This window comes from Rhinolophus sinicus, chromosome 18, assembly GCF_057876585.1.
Source record: "Rhinolophus sinicus isolate RSI-liver-muscle chromosome 18, RSI-T2T, whole genome shotgun sequence".
Taxonomy (NCBI): Eukaryota; Metazoa; Chordata; class Mammalia; order Chiroptera; family Rhinolophidae; genus Rhinolophus; species Rhinolophus sinicus.
In genome coordinates, this window is record NC_142518.1 from 116,449,032 (window position 1) to 116,474,712 (window position 25,681).

Here is a 25,681-nt window from a genome sequence, read left to right on the forward strand (position 1 = left end):
ATGTGCATGTGGCATTATTAAGTAAAAGAAAGGTGATTTGAACACAAGCACTGTAACAGTGCGACAGTCAATCTGGTAACTGAGATGGCGACTAAGTGGCTGACGGGCGGGGAGTGTCTACAGCGTGGAGACACTGGACAAAGGGAGGATTCACGTCCTGGCTAGGATGGACAGGGATGGTGTGAGATTTCATCACACTCCTCAGAACGGTGCACAATTGATAACGGTAAACAGATAATGAAGAAGCCTAGAAAGTGTTTTTTTAGTTGGAAACCACAGACTAAGGCGAGTATCTTTATAAATATTTCTTTTTTCACTTAAGATTCTTTCTTAAACAACAAGCTTCTTGAAAGAGTTAGCCCTACGTATTGCGGTCATTTTCCCTAAATTTTGCTCATCACTCAGCCTACTAGTGTCTGGCCTCTGCCCCTTCCACTGTATTGAAATCCCTCTCATCAAGGTCACCAATAGCATCTATTTCACGAAATCTAATTCATACTTGTAAGTTCTTAGCTTACTGGACTCCTCAGCTGCAGCTGACACATCTCAGAATTCTATCTTTTAAATTTTCAACTTTGGTCTCAGTGATCCTACTCTGGTTTTCTTCCTGTAAGTATTAGCTAATACTTGCTGTATGTTTATCCATCGCTATTCTAAAGGCTTTGCATGTATTACAAGTACATTAAATCCTCAAACAATCAAGGCTTCGAGAGATGAAGTAACTTCCCAAAGTCACCCAGGTGGTAAGTGGCAGAGTTTGGAGGATGCAAAAATCACACAGACTGGGTCCAGTCTCCATGATATTAATCACTGCTTATCCTTAACATACTTTTTCAGTCTTCTTTACGAGCTCGTTTTTCCTGGTGTCTTAAACACTGAAATTGTCCAAGATTCCCTCATTGGCCCTATGGTTTCTTACTTACACACTCTCCTTGTGTAATCTCGCTTAGTCTCAAGGTTTTAACTGTATGCTCTTAATACTCAGCTCTATAGTCAGTCTCATGACTTATCCCCTGAACTTCCTTCCAGCTCTCTTCATCACTTGCCTGGTGTATTGTAACAGTCTCAGGCCTCTCTTAAATCTGTCCTGAGTCATCTCATCAAAACACATGGCACTGCCCTTTCATGACTCAACACTGCCAACAGGTACATTCTCAGTTCTTTAGCATGACACTTACAACTTTCTGTGGTTAAAAGCATGGGCTTTGGAGTTAAACTGCCTGGTTTCAATCTCGGCTCTGACAGGGTGCAACTTTGGGCAAGGTACCCAATGTCCTTCTGTTTTACTTGCCATATTTGTATTACAATTGTGAGGATTACTTGAGATGTCTATGCCCGGCGTATAATAAGTACTCGGTAATTGTCAGCTATTGTCAATATTATGTATCTCGTCCCATCTCCTCCCATTCCCTGCCTCATGTTCATGTTCTAGTAACACTGTATTGTCTATCATTCCCTAAAGGTGTCATGCAGCATCATGGCTCACGATCCTTGCCCTGCCCCCCACGCCCCTGCCCCAGTCAGGCTAATTAGCTCTCTTCTGTGACTTTATAGACTCTAACTTAGCACTTAACACAGCCAATTGAAGTTGTCTGTTTATATTTGTCCCCTCTGCTGGGCTGTAAGCTCTTTGAGCAAAGGGCCATGTCTTTCACTTCTTTGTACCCTCAGCACTTAGCATCATGCCCAGCATACAGTCAGTGCTTAATAAATGTTGGTTCAAGTAAATTGTTTCTAGCTTCACTGAATAACTGTTAGGAATCCACAACATTTGTGGCTCACTTGACCAGGAAAAGGATGTCTCTTTTTCTTTGACCAAGCTGTTTTTCCCATTTCAGTAAATCCTACCATCATCTTCCTAAATGTTCCAGTAGAAACCTTGACTCCTCTCCCCCTCTACATTTAATTAATTAGTATATTACATCAATTCTATCTCCAAAATGTCATTCTTTCCATCTCCTCTCAGGTGGCATTGGCCTCCTAACCGGTTTGTGTACTTCCATTCTTGCCACTCCCCCACTCCACACAACACCCAGAGTAGTTTTAAAATGTACATCAAATCATGGTACCTGTACTGGTTAAAAGCCTTCAGTGTCTTCCCACACTATTAAGAACGACATCCCACTCCTGTGGCATCTCATCCCCAGCACACTGGCCTTCTCTCAGGACCCAGCACACACTACACTGTTTCTCGCTTCTTGCACATGCTTGCTTACTCTGCCTGGGACACTTGCCCTCTAGTTGTTGTCTTTAACCTGCGTGTTTTTTCTCACCCTTCAAGTTTCAGCGTTAAATATGACATCTTCGGAGAGGCTTTTCCTAGGGACCCTTTGTTAGTGTCTGTCTCTGCACTCTGTGTGCTTTCATTGTGGTACTTATCAGAATTTATAATTATGTTCACTTAAGTTTTACTTGTTGTGTAGTTTGTCTCAGTGTAGATGTGGTCCTCGCACCTGGTCCAGTGTCTGGTACATCATTAGCATTTAATAAATATCCCTTGAATGACTGAATGACTTGGTAAGTCAATCATTCAATCAATAGAGCAGGGGACTATATGGACTTTCTTTTTGGTCTCTTAGGTAAGAAACACTTTACAACTTCAGCTAGCAATTTAATTGCTGAGATGAATCACCCTGTTCAACCGAGTTGAGAGACACTGTAGGAGACCTTAATCAAGCCAGAAAAAGATCTACTTTTTGAAAAGTCTGGTTCTTAGGCCCTTTATGCTTGTGAGTGAGTCAGGAATGATGACTGCAATTACTACGAACTAGTGGTTCTCAATTTGGCCTCCCCCCAGGGGATACTTGGCACTGTCTGGGTATATTCTTGGTTGTCAAAACTGGAAGAGGCACTGGGAGTGTGTACTGGCATCTAGTGAGTAGCAGGCAGAGATGCTGCTCGGCATCCTATAAAGCACAGGACAACCCCCCCACCCCCCCAGAATTATACCACCAGATAAGTCAATAGTGTCGAGGCTGAAAATCCAAGAGAGAAACAGGAGTACCATCCACTTTGCGGAACGTAATAGACTATCCAAATATAGGTGTTAGTGTCCTAGAGGATTTGTAAAACTCCATAATTGAAGCATTAATAAGCTTTCTGTTTCCTAAGATTTATTTTTGTTCTTTAGAAGTTTCTGTTTGTTTGTTTTAAACAAAGAGTCCATTGATGGGGCTTAGGAAATTGCTGAATACTCTTAAACTGTATCCAAAATAGTGTAATTGTAAGCATTTATCTGGGAGGAGGGGCCATCAGATTCTCAAAAGAGTCCATGACCACCCAAAAGATTAAAAAGTCACTGGTATGGAAAGACCTTTGGTTGTCTGGACTGTACTTTAAAAAGTCGTGTTTTGTGGACTGACTGTTCTGCAAAACACTTAGAAATATGTGTCCTGGAGGGGTGTTCTTTAGAGCTGTCTTAGCAGTCAGGTAAGTGTGATGGAAGCTCAGATCGCTTTCTTCCTAATTGTGGGGACAAAAGGTTTCAGTGCGCTTTTAAAAGACCATATGAGGTAATTTAGTAGCCCTACTAAAGTGGTAGGCACACAACAAGTGCTCAGCAAATGTTATTTTTCTTCCTTTTTAGAGGACATTGTGAGGATTTAATAAAATAATGCTTTCAGAACTAAATGAAATAACGCATGTGGCACACTGTCTGGCCAGCAGCAGAGGTTTGATAAATGTTTGTTTTCTCCCATGCATTCTTTATACTAAAACCCAGGGTCTTCTCACTGAAAGTAAGGAAAAGAGGATAAGCCCAGAAATCTGAAAAATTTGAGTTTCAGTATTGGCTCTGCTATTTTACTGGCTCTGTTCTTTTAATCCTGGCCAAGTTATGTTCTGAGTCTTACTTTTCTCACAGGTAAATGAGGGTAAAGCCTCCCAGGGCTGCTGAGAAACATAAATGAGATTAATGTATATAAAGGACCTAGCATATGGATATACTTACATGGGTTATAAATGGTACTCAATGTTAAGTTCATTCCTCATTCAAACAGTTCTTAAATCCGACCTCAATGAAGCCTTTCTACAATAGGAGGATCATTTGCTGGTACTATGACCTTATCTAAATATGAAACTCAAATGTATAATTTCTAGCACTTGTTTTCACTCATACTCACATTTGTTCATGTAAAATGATAATATTTCATTTAGATATATTTTCAATATTTTGTTCTGTGAGCTCTGTGTCAGCAAGGCCAATTAGGCTAAATCCACTTAGCATCCAATATAGCAGCACTATGTTCATTTTTTTAAAATTTATCAGGCACTTACTGGTACCAAATCCTCAGCATTGAACGACTAAGAAGAAAGAGTTCCCTGGCTGTGAGGCATTTTCCCAATATTTCTGATACTGGCAATAATAATATCTAAAATTTAATATATACTATTCATATATATTCATTTTCATATATATGTATATATAATTTATATATTCCAGCTACTGTTCTAAGCATTTTCTCTAGATTAATACATTTAATCCTTATAGTAACCCCCATTTTATAGGTGAGGAAACTGAGGCACAGACTGGTTAAATTATTTCCTTATCTAATATATATTGTTATTATGATCACTCCCCAGAGCTGGTGAATTAAAATAGTATGTCTGATAAATATACTGATTAATTTCTTTCACTTTAATTTCAAAAATTTACATTTTTAAAGAAGTCATACATACACAGTAAAAACTTCAAAAGGTACTAAAAGGTATACAATGAAAAGTAAATCGTGATTTCTAAATTCTGGTAATGACTGAATAGCTTCTATCAGACTAACTAACCATCATGAAAAATTGAAGGTATTAGAGAGAATCAAAAAACAGGCAGAAACTAGAGGGAATTCAATCCTTGAAAGAAGGGAACTACACTGGATAAGTATCATAGTTATACATATTTTGTGTGCTGTGTGACGGAGCTCAAGCAGGAATCTGCAGGCTTATTAGCCTGAGGATTCAGAACACAGAGTTCAGAGTTGCCAGAGTCTCACAATATAAGATGCAAGATCTCCAGATTCAAATACAAATTCACACATCATACCAAGAATCAGGAACATCTCAACTTGAATGAGAAAAGACAATAAACAGATGTTAATACCAAGATGACATATATGTTCGTATTATCTGACACGAATTTTAAGGCAGCCATCATAAAAATTTTTCAAGAAGCAATTACAAGCATGTTGTAAACAAAATGAAAAATTACAAACTATAAACAAAGAAATAGAAAACATAAAGAATGGAGATTTTAGAACTGAAAAATATAATAACCAACCAACCAAATGAAAAACCCAAACTTACTGGATGGGCTTAATAGAAGAATGGAGATAACAGTGAAAGAATCAGTGTAAAAAAACACACTAATATATATATATATATATTTATTTTATTTTATTTTATTTTATTTTATTTTATTTTATTTTATTTTATTTTTTTTAAAGAACCAGTGAATTTGAAAATAGAACAAAATTACCCAATCTGAACCAGAGAAACAACAAAACTGGGGGCATCAAAAAAAAATATTCAAAGAAATAATGGCTGAAACTTCCCCAAATTTGGTAAAAGACATAATACCACAGATTCAAGAACTTGAATGAATCCCCAAAAGGATAACCCCCCCCCCCAAAATCCAAGTCACATCATAATCAAATATCTGAAAAATAAAGACAAGAAAAAAACCCCAAAATAGAAACCTTAAAATTAGGTAGAGAGAAGTGATGCATCATTTTATATTTGCATCTACTGTGTTTCCTCCCAAATAAGACAAGGTTTTACATTAAAGTTTGCTCCAAAAGACGCATTAGGGTTTATGGTCAGGGGATGTCATCCTGAAAAATCATGCTAGGGCTTATTTTCCGGTTAGGTCTTATTTTCAGGGAAACATGGTTTTTGGGAACAATGATTCAAATGACAGTGGATGTCTCATCAGAGACCACAGAGACCAGAAGGTAAAAGCACTTTTTTTTAAAGTGCTGAAAGAAAAGCATTACTGACCCAGAATTCTATAACCAGTGAAAATATCCTTCAGGAATGAGAGAAATCAAGAAAAGAGAAATCAAGGCAGAAGGAAAACAAAGAGATTTGTCTTCTTCAGATCTGCCCTAAAAGAATGGCCAAAAGAATTTCTCCAAACAGAAAGAAAAATTATAAAAGAAGAAATATTAGAGCATCAAGAAGGAAGAAAGGATAACAGAAAGGGTAAAAATATGGGTAAAGACAGAAGACTTTCCTAGTCCTCTTGAATTTTAAAAATTATGTTTGATATTCGAAGCAAAAACTATAACACTGTCTGATGTGATTCTCAATGTATGTAGAGGAAAAATTTAAGACGTTATTTTAGAGAGGAAGGTAAAGGGACATAAAGGCAGGTAAGGTTTCTATAGTTCACTCAAAGTGGCAAAATGTCAATATCAATAGATTGTGATAAATTATATGTATATGATCAAACACCTAAAGCAACCACTAAAAAAAATCTATATAAATCAAAAGTACTACAGATAAATAAAAAATGGAATTCATAACAAATGTCCAATAAATCCACAGGAAGGCAGGAGGGAATAAAAAGTGAAGAAACAGATAAAAAGGCAGACTTTAACCCTAATATATCAATAACTACTTTAAAAGCAAATGGTCTAAACACACCAATTAAAAGACAGAGATTGGCAGAATGGATAAAGAAAACGACTCACTATATTTTGTCTACAAGAAAGTAATTTCAAATATAATGATACAGAGAAATTGAAAATAAACATTTCAATTGATTGGAAAAGATATACTACATTACAAAGACATATTATGTAAACAGTAATAAAAAGAAAACATAAGTAGCAATTTCTTTAAATAGTATACCTATCCTTAGCATATGATCCTGCAATTGCATTCCTGGGCATTGATCCCAGAGATATGAAAATGTACATTTGCACAAAAACTATACTTTTAATAGCCCCAAATTGGAAACTACCCAAACATTCTTCAATGGTTAAACAAACTGTGGTACATCTATACCATGGAATACTATTCAGCAACAAAAAGGCATGAACTATTGATGCATGAACAACTCGGACAAATCTCAAGGGAATTATACTAAGTGAAAAAGCCAATCTCAACAGGTCATATACTGCCAGATTCCACTTATATCACATTCTCTAAATGAAAAAACTATAGACATTAAGAACAGATTAGTGGCTTCCAGGGATTAGACATGGAGTGGAGGAAGTGAAGAAGGCAGGTATGATTATAAAAGAGTAGCACAAGAGAGGTCTTTGTGGTGATGGAACAGTTCTGTATCTTAACTGTGGTAGTGGTTACATCAATTATACATGTGATAAAATTGCATAGCATTAAATACACATACACACACATACACACACAAATGAGTGTATATAAAATAGGTGAAATCTTAATAAGCTCTGTCGATTGTACCAATGTTGATTTCTTGGTTTTGATATTATATTAAAATTATATAACATGTTACCATTGGGAGAAATTGGGTGAAGTGTACATGGAACCTCTTTGTACATTTTTGAAATTGTCTTTGGATCTAAAAACCATTTCAAAATGAAGAAATTTAAAAAAAAAATTGTTGGTGGGATAAAAAAAATTTGTTGGATGGCAGATTGATACTAAAGAAGAAAGAATTAATAAGCTTGAAGATAGATCAGTGAAGTGAACTGAAATATAGAAGAAAAAAATATTGGAAAAAAGGGATGAGAGGTTCAGTGACTCATAGGACAGTGTCGATCCATCTAACACACATAAGCCCCAAAAAGACAGGAGAGAGAAAATAGGGCAAAAATGGATGTAAAGAAATTCCAGCGGGTAATTTTTCAAATTCTATCCCAAACTGCAACTCACAGATTCAAGAACTGAGGGAACCCCAAGTAGGATAAATACAAACAAAACTACACTGAGGTACATCGTAATCAAAGTTCTGAAAACCAAACATAAATTTGTAAAGGCAGCCAGAGGAAAAATAAAAACATATCATATACAGTGAAACGATGATTAAAAACAAGACTGACTTTCCATCAGAAATGATGGAGACCAGAAGAACATGAGAAAAGTCAAACTAGAATTTTCTATCCAGCAAAAATATCCTTCAAAAGTGTAGGCAGAAAAAAAATGGAAAGCAGATAAGTAAAGGCTATGAGGGGAAAGAGAATGTGGAATTATTTTCTCTTTAGAAAAACTGGAAAATTGACAAAATATAAGAAACACATTTTCAGACACTGGACAATATACAATACAATATAGTGATCTGAGAGGAAAGGAATACAAATAGGGTGAGCGCTATCATCACCCCAGCTTTTGGTCTGGAGTTAATCCCTGGACTATGGTGCAGGGATGAAGGGGAATCCAAACATAGCCTGTCAATCTCTGAGTAGAGGAGACAGAGACTGCAATTCAGAAAGGCCAAGGTAGTTGGAAATTGTGGGGGGGAGCTAAGCCAAAAAAAAAAAGTGCTAGAAATATGCATAGAAGTCCCCTTGAGTTTTTTGATGAATATCAATCTGAATATGTGCAGGGTAAAACTTCAAAAAGATGGTCTAGAAAAACTTCCAGGGAAACAATTACTGAGGAGTTGTAAGATGAACAGTTCCTAGAGTTCACATAGGGCCAAAGTGGAGAGACCTCACTGAATATACGGAGCATCAACAGAGACTTCAGAGGGACAGTGCTTTCAAAATGAGCTAAACGAGCCCAAGAATAAAGACTACTTGAGACCTATTTTAAATGAGATTAAAAACAAACCTTAAAAGGATCAAACTGATTCATAAGTTGTCTATCAGAAAAAGCACAGTCCTCTCTAAATTAATACAGAGAAATCCAGCACTCAACAATGTAAAATTCACAATGTTGGATGTCCAATTTTAAAAAAGATTACTAAAAATACAAGGAAGCAAGAAAATGTGATCTAGAGACTGGAGAAAAGTCAGTCAATAGAAACAGATACATAAATGACAGAGATAATAGATTAATAGATAAGGACGCTAAAACAGCTATTATAAATATGCTCAATATGTTCAAGGATGTAAGGAAAATATGAACACAATGATCAGAGAAATGGAAGATTTTTTTCTTGGTTATCTTTTAAAAAAAATATTTTATGTTATTGGAAGATATTTTTTAAAACAGAAATTCTAGATGTGAAAAATATAATATTTGAAAGGATTATTTCACTGGATGGCATTAACAGCAGTTAAAAACTGCAGAAGAAAAGATCAATAAACTTGACGGCAAAGCAACAGAAACTCTCTAAAATGAATCACAGAGAGAAATAAATGACCAAAAAAATTAAAAGTGTTGCAGTGACATATGGGATAATAAAAGTGGTCTAACATATGTTTAACTGGAATTAGAAGTAGAGAAAAGAAAGGACAAAAAAGAAATAATAGCTGAAATATTTCCAAATTGGATAAAAACAATAAACGCTCAGATCCTAGAAGCTCAATAAACCCCAAAACAGGATAAACACAAAGAAAACCATACCAGGGCAAACCGTAATCAAGCAGCTGAAAACTAGTCACAAAGAGAAAAGTTAAAAGCAGCCAGAAAAAAGGGCACACATTATAAAAGGGACAAAGATTGTTAACGGAGTTCTCATGAGGAAATATGCAAGAAACAAAACAATGGAATGATACCTTTAAAGTTCTGAAAGAAAAAAAAAAAAACCTAGAACTTTATACACAGTGAAAATATCCTTCAAAGATGAATTTAGTGGTTACCCGAGGATAAAGGGGGTGGGTAAAGGGGATCAAATATATGGTGATGGAAGGAGAACTGACTCTGGGTGGTGAACACACAATGTGATATACAGATGATACATTACAGAATTGTACACTTGAAACCTATGTAGTTTTACTAACCATTGTCATCCCAATAAATTTAATTAAAAAAAAAAAAGATGAAGACAAAATAGAGACTTTTCAAACAAAAGCTGAATTTATTGCAAGCAGACCTTACATTATAAGAAAAATTAACTGAAGTTCTTTAGGCAGAATGTAACTTTTACCAGATGGAAACCTGGATCAGCACAAAGGCTTGGAAAATGCTGGGAAAAGCAAATATATAGATAATTATAAAATATATTTTCTTACTCATCTTTTCATTTATTTTTCCTTTTTAAAATTAATTAATTAATTAATTAATTTTTAAATTAAAGTTTATTGGGGGTGACAATTGTTAGTAAAGTTACATACATTTCAGGTGTACAATTCTGTATTACATCATCTATAAATCCCATTGTGTGTTCACCACCCAGAGTCAGTTCTCTTTCCATCACCATATATTTACACCTTTTCATTTCTTTAAACGACAATTCAGGTCCCTGTTGGGAACAGCAGGTCCAGTGGTGGCTGCATATGTGCTAGTGCATTCCAGCTTGAGCATTGCATCCCTTGGCTGGTACGAGTAGCTGTCTAGCCTACTTGCACCCCCTGCTAGGGACCATACAGCAGGTGCCCCTACTATGAGACCTCTGGTCTGGTTGTGCTCTAGATCTTCTCTTCCACCCCTTCCTTTAAATTTCTCAGTTCTTTCCTCTCAAGGACTGGCGTCATGACCTGTGCCTGGACTCCCTAACCACAATAGGGACATGGAAAAGTTACCCTTAGTTATACTTGATCGAAAATCTGTAACTTTAATAGTTTTGAAATCCCAGAATTTTACTTCTATCTAGATAGAAACACAACAAGAATGGATTGTTGACTTAATAAAGGGAGATTAGAAGTCTTGCTTTCTCAAACTAGAGCTACAACATCTGCTTAAAGAAGCTGAAAAAGATGAAAGTGAAATATCAGTGAGGGCTCTGACTCGTGGAAGGAAAACATTTACTTCAAAGACATAGGGTGAAATTGTAAATAAGAAACAAAAATATGATTAAAATTATCTTTATATTTGTCATTAATTTACCTTATAGTGTCTTATGCATAGAACATTTTCCTAGTTTCAAAATAATCAGCTAGTTAAGTGGTGCCATCGTTTTCAGATCATTCATTCATTGTTAAAGGGAAACTGAATAATTTTAAGTGTAGACATGATGAGCTTATCAAAAATCAAAAATTGTTAGAGCTTTTAAAGTAGAAATGAAAGTCACTGAAGCATTGTATGCATAAGTTATTGCACTGCATGGGCTTAGAGACCAATAAAGCCTTAGACAGTGCACATTGCTCAATGCCTACTAGATGAAAAGTTAGTAAATCACCCACAGTACTGCCTCTTTTCAATGGCACAGTAACTTGTTTATTTAAACATTTAGCTCTAAACATGAAGACCTAGTTGTTATTTCATTTGCAGAATTGCACTTTCACTTTACAGACAAGTCTACAAATGTGGCCAGACTTGCTGTTGTGCTGGTAGTCATGTGATATCAGCACTAACTAATCTTTGAAGAAGATCTGTTTTATGTGAATGGTTGGCAACAAACACAAGTAGTACTAAAATATTGAAAGTGCTGAATAACTTGTTTGAATCTCATGGTTTATCCTGGAACAACTTTGTTTATATTTGCATGGAAGTGCAAAAGCAGTGGCGGGTGAAACTGCTCGCACCACGGTACGGATTAAAGCAGTAGTACCAGAGTATACCTGCAGATATTTCATTCTTTACTTTCATGTACTCACAGTAAAAAACAAAACAAAACAAAAAAACAAACAAACAAACAAAAAACAATTTTACTTAAGAATGTCCTTGGTGAAGCACTATAAATGATTAAAGCATGATCCTGGATTTAATGTTGTGTGACACAATAGGAGGCATGCAGAAGGTGCTTGTGTTATAAACTGTACTATGATTGTTGGCTGAAGGAAAAGCACACCTGTGATTAAGATGTGGCTTCACTAGCCAAGCCACTTTTCATGCAACACCATTTTTGCTTGAAAGAACAACTGACGGGAAAACCATGACTAAATACTTGGGTATTTGGCAAATATTTTCCCAAAAATGAAGTGAGCCTATCACTTTAGGGTAGACAACTGACATTATTTGTTGCCAATGATAATATTCACATTTCTGAGTGAAAGTTAGATTTTTGAAAAACGTCATTCTTCGACGTAAGCTTGACAGCTTCCCAAAATTTAAGCTTTATCCCAATGAGATCAACAGTGATACCAGTAATGTGATTTTTTTGACATTGCATAAAATGTTTCAACATTTATAATATTTGCATAACTCAGTGAACCAATATTTTCCATATAATCAATATGTATAAGATGGGTCAAATATCCATTCAAAGTACAAGATGACCGAATTTTAATGTAACAGTATATAAAAAGTTCATTGATATGGTTTCAGATTCCACCAGCATTAACCTTTAAGAAACTACCATTTGTAGAGTTTTTGTGTAGTATCAAAGAATATCCATAATTATCAGCAAAGGTTATTAAAATACTTCTCCCTTTTCCAACTCCATATCTATGTGAGGCTGAATTTTCTTCATATACTTTAACAGAAAGAGCGTCAGAATCCATTGCATGTATGAGAAGTCAACTGTCATCTATTATGCCAGATGTTACAGATGTGCACAAATGTATAGCAATGCCATTCTTCTCATGAAATTTCTTTTTGTCTTGGAAAATACAGTTATTCTTTATCACAACATGTTATTTGTGCTAATGTATACTGGACTTATTTTTCTAATTTTAAATAATAAATATTTTTAAAATTACAAAAGCAGAATTGACTGTTTAAAGTAAGACAGTAACATATGCAAAAGTAAAATATATGACTACCATAGCACAAAGAAAGAAAAAGGGGAGAGTGGAAGAATATTGTCATAAGACCGCTATATTATACATGATGTAATACTATTTGAAGCTAGACTATGATGTTAAAAATGCATACTGTGGGCCGGCCCAGTGGCTCAGGCGGTTAGAGCTCCATGTTCCTAACTCCGAAGGCTGCTGGTTCGATTCCCACATGGGCCAGTGGGCTCTCAACCACAAGGTTGCCAGTTCAATTCCTCGAGTCCCACAAGGGATGGTGGGCTCTGCCCCCTGCAACTAAGATTGAACAAGGCACCTTGAGCTGAGCTGCCTCCTGAATGGCTCAGTTGGTTGGAGCGCGTCCTCTGAACCACAAGGTTGCCGGTTCAACTCCTCGCAAGGGATGGTGGGCTGCGCCCCCTGCAACTAGAAACAGCAACTGGACCTGGAGCTGAGCTGTGCCCTCCACAACTAAGACTGAAAGGACAACAACTTGAAGCTGAACGGCACCCTCCACAACTAAGATTGAAAGGACAACAACTTGACTTGGAAATAGTCCTGGAAGTACACACTGTCCCCAATAAAGTCCTGTTCCCCTTTCCCAATAAAAAAAAAATTATTTGAATATAAACGGTCTAGGTACCCCAACAAAAAGGCAGAGATTGTCAAACGATAAAAAATCATGACCCAACCATATGCTGTCTATGTGAAATACAAATTAAATATGAAGATACAAATAGGTTAAATGTAAAAGGACAGAAAAAGATATACCATGCAAAAATAATCAAAAGGAAACAGGTATGACAATATTAAAATCAAGCAAAGTAGACTTCAGAACAAGGAAAATTAGCAGAGATAAATAGGGACATTTCATAATAATAAAGGGATCAATTCATCAAGAACATATAATAACCCTAAATATGTACACATCTAATAACAAAGCTTCAAAAATATATGAAGCCAAGCTGACAAAACTAAAAGGAAAAATAGCCAAATCCAAAATCTTGGCTGGAGATTTCAACTCTCTCAGTAGTTGACAGAACAAGCAGACAATAAAATCAGGGATATAGAAGACATAAATAATACTCTTAACCAACCTGACCTAATTCATAATGATAGAAAATGCTGTCCAATAACAGCAAAATACACATTTTTTGCAAATTGCACAGGAAACATTCACCAAAATAGATCATACACTGGCTCATAAAACAAATTTCAATAAATATAAAAGTACTGAAATCATGCAAAGTATGTTACCTGAGCACAACAAAATTAAATTTAAATTAATATAAATAGAAAAATGTCTGGAAAGTCCTCAAATGTTTGGAGCTTAATTTTTAAAAGTCCACACTTCTAAATAACCTCATCAGTCAAAGAAGAAAATTAGAAAATACTTTGAACTGAATAAAAATGAAAACAACATGTCAAAATTTGTTGGATGCAGTTAAAACAGTGCTGAGGTGGAAATTTATAACATAAAATGCTTATATTAGAAAAGAAGAAATGTTTAAAATCAATGAACTAAGTTTCTATCATAAGAAACTAGAAAAAGAACTAAAAATCAACACAAAGTAAGGAGAAGAAAGGATATAACAAAGATATGAGCAGAAAAAATGAAATAGAAAAGAGAAAAATAAAGTTAATGAAACCAAAAGCTGGTTCTTTGAAAAAATAAAACAAAAAACTGCAGTTCAATAAAACTGATAAACCACAAGCTAAAATGATCAAGGAAAAAGGATAGAAATTAGCAATACTAGGAATTAAAGAAGGGATATCACTACAGCTCCTACAGACATTAAAAGAATAATAAGGGAATATTATAAGTGAATTGGCAAATTCCTTGATGACCAATTATCAACATGGAAGCAAGAAGAAATAGAAAATGTGAATGCCATATAACTAGTAAAGAAATAGAATTCATAATTAAAAACTTTCCCATGAAGAAAACTCCAGGCTCAAATGTTTTCACTGGTGAAATCTATCAAACATTTAAGTAAGACATAGTATTAATTTTACATAAACTCTTTCAGAAAATAGGAGGCAGGGAAACTTCCCAAGTCATTTTATAAGATCGGCATTGCCCTGATATCAAAACGAGACAAAGACACTACAAGAAAAGAAAACAATAGGTCAACATTCCTCACCAACATAGACACAAAATTCCTTAACAATATTTCAGCAAACTAAATCCAGCAATATATAAAAAGGCTAATATACCATGATCAAGTAGGTTTTATCCCAGGAATGTAAGGTTAGTTTAACATGAAAATAAAGTAATAATTACTGTAATTTACTGTATTAACAGATGAAGAGGACACCATTAGATCATTTCAATAGATGAAGGAAAAGCACTTGACAAAATCCAACACTTATTTGTGAGAAAAATTCTCAGTAAATTAGGAACAGAAGGAACTTTCTCAACCTAACAAAGGACATTTATTAAAAAACAAAACAAAATAAAACAGTCTACAGCTAACATCACACGTCACAGTGAAAGATTAAGCGCTTTCACCCTAGATCAGGAACAAGACAATGATGTTCACTTTCATCACTTCTATTCAACATTGCATTGGAGGTACCAACCAGTGTAATAAGGCAAGAAAAAGAAATAAAAGGCATGAAGATTGTAAAGAAATAAGTAAAACTCTTTTTATTCACAGATGACATGTTTGTATACATGGAACATGCTAAGGAATCTACAAGAAAAAAGCTACTACCTCTAATGAGTTTAGCAATGTTACATTATTCAAGATCAATATAAAAAATCAATTGTATTTCTATAGTCTAGAAACAACCAATTAGAAATTGAAATTAAAAAATACCATTTACAGTAACATCAAAACCATTAAATACTTAGGGATAAATTTAACAAAATTTGTACATAACCTGTTTGCTGAAAAGTATAAATTAAAAATTTGAAATTAAAGACTTAAGTATTGGAAAGATATACCAAATTCATGGATTAAAGATTAAATATCGTTAAGATGCTATTTCTCCCCAAATCAATCTATAGATTCAGTATAATCTACAGATTGCAAAGTAAGCCTATTTTATATTAGCAGCATATACTTGTATATAAATTCAACTTAATTCTTTTCAATGGCTACATATATTCCCTCATATGAAGGAGGCATAGTTTATCTAACCAGTCCATCAAAAGTGGCTGGCTAAGTAAATATTTTTTGCTTGTAAATTTTGTTTATAAATCTACCTGATGATTCAGGTATATACATATATGTGATATATCCGTATATATGTATATATATACATATATATGGGTATACAATATCATTTAACTGCCTTACTCTAGCTTAGATCATAGGATCTAAATAGTATTACTGGACTAAAAAACATTCTTACATATAATAGTCCATAAGCCTTATTACATGGAGTGGGTGATTTGCTAAATTAGTGATGTACTTGTCTTTTTATGGGACCCCATGTCACCTTTGGGCTTTCCCTTTGGTAGAGATACCTGGGCCAGTCATATGGGCATGCTCCATTCCTCTAGGCTGGCCAAGCTGGCTCCCCAATTCTTGGGCTGGGACGAACTCCCTGATCACTGGCTTTATGGCACCTCTAGTTTTGTATTTTATGAGGGTTATGAATAAAATGTCACCACTAATCACTTCTAATATTTGTGCTGGGCTTGCCTTCCCAACTCCCTTGGTTCATTGGCAATCTAATGTTTTCCCAGGGATACATCTATTTCCTACAGGTGGTATCTGCCTTGCACTTCTTGCAAAGGATGAACAGTTGGTACTGGGGTTAAAGTGTTTCCAGAAAAAGACTAGACTACGCATCCAATTCTTCCATCTTAAAAACAGAAGTTTTCCAATGTGAATGTTGAGAAACGTATTATTCAAACACTCATTTATTCAGTTGTTCATTCAATGAATGAACACCAACTAGGTGGTTGTTAACCACCCTGCTAAGCATTAAGGGGAATGCAGACAACCAAAACACAGCTGACCAGATGAATGGTACAGACCAGAATGTTATAGGAGTGTACTTGAACCTCTTACCAGGTTTGCTTTTCTCAAGTCTCTCCCTTTTGCAATCTATCTCCCATGCTCTACCAAGTGAGCTTTCTAAAAACCAATGCTCATCTGTTTCCACAGAAAAAAAAGTGTAAGCTCTTTAGTGTAGCATTCAAGTGTTTTCATAATCTGGCTCCAGTTTCCATTCAAGCCTTAATCCTTCCTATTCTCTCTCATAAACCCTATGTTCTATATCACACTTCTCACCAGTCCCATGGGGCACCAGGTCCTTTCCAATCTCTGTTTCCTTTGCCTAGAATGCCTTTCCCACTTCTTCACCTGGCAAAGTCCCAATCAACCTCCAAGATCCAGTTCAAAGTCTTTTTTTTTTTAATTTATTTTTTTAATTTATTGGGGTGACAATTGTTAGTAAAATTACATAGATTTCAGGTGTACAATTCTGTATTACATCATCTATAAATCCCACTGTGTGTTCACCACCCAGAGTCAGTTCTCCTTCCATCACCATATATTTGATCCCCCTTACCCTTGAGAATGTAATGCTGAGCGAAATAAGTCAAAGTCTTGATGAAACATTTCCTCTATGCTCCTCAACTCTCCCGGATTTGAGCACACTGTTCTGTCGCCTTTATTAGATGATGAGATTTTTGAGGGCACTGGGTTTATTTTGTTAGTCTTTGTATCTCTGAATCCAGGTCTGAATAGGGCCTGGCAAGTAGTAGGGGCCCAATGAATATTTGTTAAATGAATGAAGGAACAAATGAATGTGAAGGGAGAGCTGAAAGGGCTTGTGAATATTTAGGTAAAGGATGTTTAAAGGCATAGGGCTGGAAGCGGGACCTAGGAAGACAGTAGAGAGGTGAGGGGAAGGCATTTGGAGGAGGAGGAGCATTATTATCACAGGAGGTAGAAGAACAAAAGCCCAGGACTGAGAGTGAAGATAGTGAGGAGGTCGGTCACTGACTAGATTTTCGATTATATTTTCAGCTCCTGGAGGGCAGGGTACTTTGCACACACCTACGTTTCCTACTTCTATCTGATGCACACCTCCACAGCCACTGTCCCTACTGTCTTGTGGTTCTTATTCTGCTCTCTAATATAATTATTTGTGCATCTACATATCCCCCCAGCGCTTATAGCATCCTCCTTCTTGGCTGCTTGAGGTAGGGGATGAGATATTGGCGTCTTTGCATCTTCCAAGATACCTAGCATAGTGCCTGGCACACAATGGGTGCTCAGGAAATATTTTTTGATCTACCATTTGTTGATCTGATTACAGAGGTCCAGAAGCATATTTGTGTGCAACTGTGTACTGTGGCCTGAAACTTATATACACTGTCACACTAGGTAGTCTATTTTTGACAATTTTCATTAAAGTATTATATTATTGTACCTGGAAGACTGTCATTTCAATTTTCTTCTTTGTTCCTTCTTGGATGACTCACATCTCTAATACCAGAAGGAAGGATATGATAGAAGGGATTCAAAAAGGGTTTGGACAAATGTATCAATGACAAAGACATAAATGTCAGGTATAAGAAATTGTTAGGAACATGCAAAGTGGAAGGAGAAAATTTGCATTTCAAAAGTACCTATTATGTGCCAAGAAGTGTGTGTGAGTTATTTGATATACATTATATCTCATTTAAGCTGGCAGAATATGTCAGTATAAAGACAGGACACGTCTCTCTTCCAAAGCCAAGGCCACACCCACTGAGGCACATCGCTTCTCCAGGTACCAGAGGCAATAGTCATCTTTATTAAAATTTTGTCAGCCTTTTAAGACAGATGAATCTATGCATTCTATAGCTTAAAACTCCTTTTGACATAACTTGATCAGTTTTGAAAGTCTCAGTTCTTTAAATCACAATGCAATCTGAGATATTCCCACAGCAATAACAGCGATTACATTTGTTCACAAATGTAATTTGTTCACTTACCTTTATATTTCATAAAGCTTTCAGGTACTGAATAAAGGTAAGTCAAGTCAAGAAAAGAGACTTCTATTAACCCTGACATCAGCAAATTGTCTCAAATTGTAGTTTACCTTCTCTTTGTATTCTAGACACCATGAGTGGTTTTTCTGAGCTAGATATTATACCTCATCCATGGTTAGAAGAAAATTGGAAGGAAATTAGTTTAAGTTGTTTCTAATTTTTAAAAAAATAATAGTAACTTTCAAAAGCATAATGTTCCCAAGTGTACAGTTTCCGCATGTGGCAGGAATCAAAATGTTATAACCAAAGTACTATCTCGGGAAAAAGCTGAGAAAGCGGGGCGGCAGGCACTGGCTCATTATTATAAGTCACACCGTCTAGGACCTGTGGTTACACATCCTGATCTGTGATAACATGCTTCCTGCCAGGTGTGGGGTGAGGGGAAGATAAGGGGGCACACCTTCAGGTAAGGGATTACCAGCACACTCACAGGTCCCAGACAGCTTTCTATGAACCTGTTTTGGGGAAACTAGAACAGACATCTTTGCTGTGGAAAACATAAAGCCCATGTCATATGATTAAAGAAAATGGCAAAGGTTCAAACGACATGTTTTGCATTATGGATGGTCCTGCCCCAACCTCTGTGTGCCACTAATCATTGGAAAAACACCAGAGCTGTCTTTGTGGTGATTATGTGTTTCTTACATTTTACATTAGTCAAAGAAAACTGAGAGACCAGGACTACCACCAAAGAACATAGGTGAGCCATACTGCCTATGGGACTTTTGAAAGATAGACGAGAACCCAGCTTATACATTTAGAAAAGTGCCCCTTCTATTTTGAGGCTAGGGGACGAAAATATGTACATATTCTAAAGAGTTCTTTGTGTGAACAGGTGACCCCTTCCCACAGTCTCTGTAATTAATTGAGAAATTAAAGTTGGTTGGCCTTTGAGATCTCTTGTAAAAAAGGCAGAGGTCTTGGGTATTTTGGAACAAGAGTCCACTATTCTGCCAAGACAGTGTGTTATTGTTATTGGAGTGTCTCTCAACAAAACGGTATTGAGTGGCGAGGACGTGATTTTGATTAGGTGGAATGACTCAGCTCTTCCCCTTAAAGAAGAGAGGACTTGTCAGAGCCTTACTTACCTCATGATCTGGGATCTCAGAGGATAGTGTTTTCCCTAGGACGACCCCGGTCAAGTATGTCCAACATCGAGCCGTGTTGGCAAGGTTATAGCCTCCTGTCTCCATCAAGAATTGTGAAGTTAGGAAAGAATAGTCACAAAACAGCAGGAGAGGGAAGGGGGTAAGGAAGGAGAGAAAAATGTTTTAATAAAAGGGATAAAAAGACCTGTCTACCTTGCAGAATTTTACCCAAACACCCCTTTATGATCTTTTTAAACCACCTAGTAGGCAGACTTTACTGCACCAGTCAGACCATGCACAGTGGAACCGGGAAGTCCAAGGCCGACAAAGATTAAAAAGGTCCTCATCTCCGAACAAATATGCGCCTAGGACTCCAGGCTCCACAATTCCACCAAGTCATCAGCAAGATCCCTAAGAACCCGGATCTCTTGAGGTGACCTACCCAACGTGAAGGTTTGTGCAGTGCATTTTGCAACAATTTGATACAATGGCTGCTGCATGTGATTTGTATGTTAAAGCTATTGGCAGATATAGTCCTGGATATGTCCAGTAAAGAGAAAAGGAAAATGCTAACAGAAAAAAAAAAGACTTCCTTCTTTTAGTATCAGCATTACTTTTCTCCACAAAATGCGGGCCCAGTAGCAGAGATCAAAGACAATGAGAAGACGAAGGGACCGTTGACTGACACTCTGTCCCATCTCGTCAGGTCCTGTCACAGTCACCCAGAAGCCATATTATACTGGCTGATAATCAGCATAGCTTTGTTCTGAATAGATACGTTCTGCCATGCAAGCATTTGAACATTGGCTGTTAGCTAAATTCCAAGAGTGTAAGGATAAAATGGAAGGATTTCCCAACCTCCAAGCAGCCTGAGAGAAATAGAGTCTGGTTTATTTTAGGTAGGGTGACAATATAATTTATCATCCAAAATGGTACACTTTTATGAGTAAAATGGGATACTATTAAGAATGACACCAGGATAACATGTATAAATTGGGATGCATGGTCACGCTTTTCTTAAGCCTTTCTGTTCCTTGAAAGGTCAGGGATGCTGGGCCTTCTGGAATGTGTCTTTGAGGCCTCAATAAGGTCCACTGAAGCTTGGGGATGTGGCCATCTCCACTAATTGTCTATGTGTTATTAGGGGTTGAGAATTTCAGTCAAATAGTACAGGTATTACTTTAAACACTTCTGATGTGAAAAATCTGAATTTTTAAGATCAACTTATTGGGAGTGATTATTTGATTTCAAAAAAGAGTCAGTATAGGTTTTAAGTAATAAGCTCTCTCTGGTGTATGTACGATGCGATTTGATTTGCAAAAATTCCATTTAAGCACAGGCATTTTCAGGAATACACATATTGCAAAAGCCAAAACTTTGGGCTGAAAAAGCAAAGATACTTTGAAATTCTCAAGTAAAGGCTGTCCTCAAACAAAAGTCAAATTCGCAGAGATGGATGTTGTGGAAAGGGCCTTTTTTCTTCTCCTCTAGCTGTACCTGTATCATAATCACTATCCGTAATGCTGTCAAGGAAAGTAATATGTCACACAGTACTTATCAATTTTATCTTTGCCCTGAATTGAAGTTAATACATTTCCTTCCAGCTTTTCTTAAGAGGTTGTCTCATGTAAGCACCTTTAATTTTGATCCCTCTAGAGTTTGAGGCTGCTAAAGGACCAGGCATGGGGATTTGTATAAAATGTACACTCATTTTCATAAGGCCTTCCCACAATCTCCTCTAATTTTGGTTTTTACAACTGGTTGACAAAACAACAAACTATTAGCTGTTGCATAATACATACATTTTAAGCTCAATCTACTTGACCATGTTATCTTAACACATCAATCCATTCATCCAATAAAATAAAGACTGTGCCAGATAGATAGACAGGAGATTCTAAGCAAGACATCTTCAAAGGCAGCTGAGGTTGTGAAAGGTCCCTTCTATTGAACAGACTCAGCTTTCTGTTGGTTAAGTAAACACTGAAGGCAAGAATGTCCAATTGACTCTAGATCTCTCAATTTTACTTTATTGTAACGAAGTCATGTTTTTGGGGGGGTGAGGGAGAGTCATTCCTGAAGTCAGCTTAGGTGAAATTAATTCATGTGTTTACTACATGTATTTGAGTAAGGTTAGAATTTTAGTGGTATGTTTCCAAAAGGTGATTATTAGAACTGAGAATCAAAGACTACAGAGAGAAGATGGACCACAGTCGACTGTAGTTAACATCATCTATTCTTAATAAGGTCTGATGTCACCTTTAACCCAAAGACCTTTCTTTAGGAATTGAAAATTTCATTTCAGAATGCCAAGGAGTCAATGCACATGCTAAACTGAGCAGGAGGCATGTGTCAGAGTACTTCCTTACGCTGAACTTGAAGGTGGCAGAGTTCACTGCCTCAGGCTTCTGGACCACAGATAGGGTGATATTACCTAATCTAAGAAAGTCAAGTTTTCCTGAGTGTCAATCAACAAAACATGGAAGAAGGTCAGCAAATTCTCCTGGTGACCTTCCTTTGTACTCACCTCCTCCCAAAATGAGCGTTGCCAATTGCCACTGCAGGACGTACTTTAGACACTTGCCAATTCCCACTGGAGTCATGTTAAAGGAGCACATGGGATCCCCAGCTACTGTATCGGCTCCCAGCTGTAAGACCACTGCTTTGGGATTAAAGGCTATGTATACCTCCTTCAATACACTGTGGAAAAGAGAAAAAATACAAAATGTCACAAGAAGATAGGTCAGCTTGCTTTAGGGGTGGTGCTGGTGGTGCAGCCAGTTGGAGGTATAGCTGAATCAGCAAAGAGTGAAGGAAAAAACCCAATTTGTCAAACTCATCGAACTTTCCATCTAAAAAGAGTGAATCAGACTGTATGTAAATGACACCTCAGTAAACTGTCTTGCAAAAAGATTCTCTCCACCCCCACCTTCAGCAAGGATCAAATATGCCCTTCTGTTTTAGAATCCAGACTTCCTTGAAATATCCATACTAATTTAACTTCAGTAGCCATTTAAGACATAGTGTACACATTTACTCCGGCTTACAATCTGGAAAAATAAGACATATACATTGAATAGTTATTAAGGATGATTTCTGCTAATTTAAGACTGTCAACATACTTTATCAGCTGGTTATCAATGCTTTCAAAGCATAAATGTTATCAGCTTACTTTTTATTATACTAAAGGACTTCTGGGTTGTGAAATGCAGCCCACCCCCCAAATTCTTATGTAACCAGACTGTTATAGGGAAGGGAACTGCAACAACTGACCCTAAAGAACAAACTGTAGTGCGTAATAACGAGCATAATTTGGGGTCAAGTCATTCAATGCTATCAAATCAACCTAACAGCTTTTTCCAAGTTAGGAACCTCATAAATGAGAAGGAAGTTGTCAATGTGACAGATGACCTTAGTCAGGCTTCCCGTGTTATCATTAATTGAACAGTGACAATGTCCAGAACGCATTCCTAGGAGTTATAAGGTCCCTGCTCTCAAGGGGCTTACAATCTAGTTCCCAGACAAAACACACCAGTCCTCAAGGGCCTGAGTAACTCTCACAGAGACATAGAAACAAGTGCAAATTAACATACTTCACAGTTGAGAAAATGCAGAGTCAAAACGTGATTAAAAACGCTGGGGTTAATAACCCCTTCATAATCAACATGTCAAATTATACCAGTGCAGCAAAAACAGAAAAATCCCAGATCCTTCTGAAACTGCAAAAAGAATTTGGGAGAGAAAATGCCAATCTCCCAAATTCACATGTAACCAGGGCATTGAAACTATTGAAAAGCGTTCAGCTGCAGAGGCATTCTTTAACTCAAAAGACTGTTTTGTTTTGATTCCTTATCTACGCAGGCAAATATTGAGTGATTGTGGAGATTACACGAATATTATAAAACGTACGACATATGACCCTCAATACAGGACTACTCAGGCCTGTTCTCTCTTTCATGTGCTTATCTCCTGGGTGCAGGGGGACGATAAGCCACCTGAATAGTTACCCAACATTTATTGAGCATCTATGCGTACAGAGCACCCTAAGCTGCTGCCGGGAGACACAGAGGAAGAATGATCTCTGTTCTAAAAAGGTTTATAGCTTCATGGGGAGGAGAGAGAGGCAAGAAAGACGATCATTTTCTCCTTTATTCTTTCCCTCATTTCACAAACATTGAGTGGTGTGTGAGTCCAGCATATAACTGGACCAGATGTTGCAGGAACAAAGATGAATATGGCACAGCTCTTATCTTCATGTGACTCAGACTATGTCAATAAATAATTAAAATACCATGATAAATGAAACATCAGAGATGGCACAGAGGACAGAGTAATCAGCTTTTTTTTTTATATATAATTTCAGGTGTACAAAACAACATGATTAGACATTTACACACCCCACAAAGTGGTCACCCCAACAAGTCTACTACCCCTCTGACACCGTACATAGCTATTAAAATACCACTGACTATATTCCCCATGCTGTACTTTACATCCCACGAGTATATTTTCAATGATACTCGACATTCAATATTATTTTATATTAGTTTCAGGTGTACAGCATAGTGGTTAGACATTCATATAATTTATAAAGTAATCCCCCCGATAAGTGTAGTACTCACCTGGCATTATGCAGTTATAACATTATTGATTATATTCCTCATACTGCATTTCACATCCCTGTGACTATTTTGTGACTATCAATTTGTACTTCCTCACCCCTTTACCTTTCTCACCCATGAGAGTAATTAACTTTTCCAGAGGATTTAGAAAAGGCTCTGCAGGGGTAACTCTTGACTTAGGTCTTAAAAGATGAGAAAACTACAAGGAGCAACCTTAAAATGGCTAAAATGAAAAATGGTAATAACATCAATTGCTGGTGATGATGTGGAGAAACTAGATCACACAGACCTTGTGGGTGGGAATGTAAAATGGTACAGCGAGTCTGGAAAACACTTTGGCTGTTCCTGTCAAAACTGAAAGCATACAATCCAGCAATTGCACTCTTGGTCATTTATTCCAGAGAAACTAAGACTTATTTTCATATAGGAATTTGTACATAAATGTTCATAGCAGATTTGTAACAATCCAAACTTGAAACAACTAAGATGTGCTTCAACAAGTAAACGGTTAAACACACTGGTATATCCATGTCATTTGAATATTGCTCATCAATTAAAAAAACCAAACTATTGATACATGTAAAAAAAAAAAAACTTGGATGGATCTCACGGGAATGATGCTGGGTGAACAAGGCCAATCCCCAAATGCATACTGCATGATTCCACTTATATACCGTTTGTGAAATAATAGAGAGATGGGGAACACATTAGTGGTTGTCAGGGGTTAGGGATGGGTGTGGCTATCCCTAACCCCTGGGTTGCATGAGAGAGCCTTGTGCTGATGGTACAATTCTATATCTTGCCTGCGGAGGTGGCTGTAGTTATGCAAAGCCACGTATGTGATAAAATCCCACAGGGCTACACACACGCATACACACATGTATGCACATGCATGCACGCACACACCAGTATAACTGGTGAAAACGAAATAAGCTCTAAGGATTGTACCAATGTCATTTCTTGATTTTGATCTTGTACTGTAATTGTGCAAGATGCTAATACTGGAGGAAGCTAGAGGAGGGGTGCACAGGACTTCCCTGTATATTTCTTTGCCACCCCCTGTGAATCTATGATTATCTAGAAATAAAAGTAAATTTAAAAGATTAGGAGAAGTTTACAGGCATGTGGGGAGAAGGTAAGGGAGTTGGAAGCAGGGATGGTTGTGGGGGTTAATGGTAGGGGACTGGGCTCAGTAAAGGAAGTGCACACACAAGAGCATGAAGGCTCAAAACTGGGCATAGTAGGAGGGAGGCCAGTGAAATAAGTGTGGGTCAGGGC

At 36.8% G+C, this 25,681-nt stretch overlaps 1 protein-coding gene across 4 annotated transcripts in view; it reads right to left on the bottom strand.

The window, feature by feature from the left end:
- HDAC8 (histone deacetylase 8) overlaps positions 1-25,681 on the bottom strand; it is a 182,580-nt gene that overhangs the window by 80,580 nt on the left and 76,319 nt on the right. For 3 of the 4 annotated variants that reach the window (XM_019747973.2, XM_074323460.1, XM_074323459.1), the window contains exons 8-9: positions 22,309-22,481; positions 19,782-19,876 (exon numbers count right to left, since the gene is read on the bottom strand). In XM_019747973.2, coding sequence (XP_019603532.1) covers positions 19,782-19,876; positions 22,309-22,481 — 268 coding nt within the window. Of the gene's footprint in view, positions 1-17,977; positions 18,146-19,781; positions 19,877-22,308; positions 22,482-25,681 lie in introns of those variants that run through there. The other variant, XM_074323458.2, reaches the window with a different exon arrangement.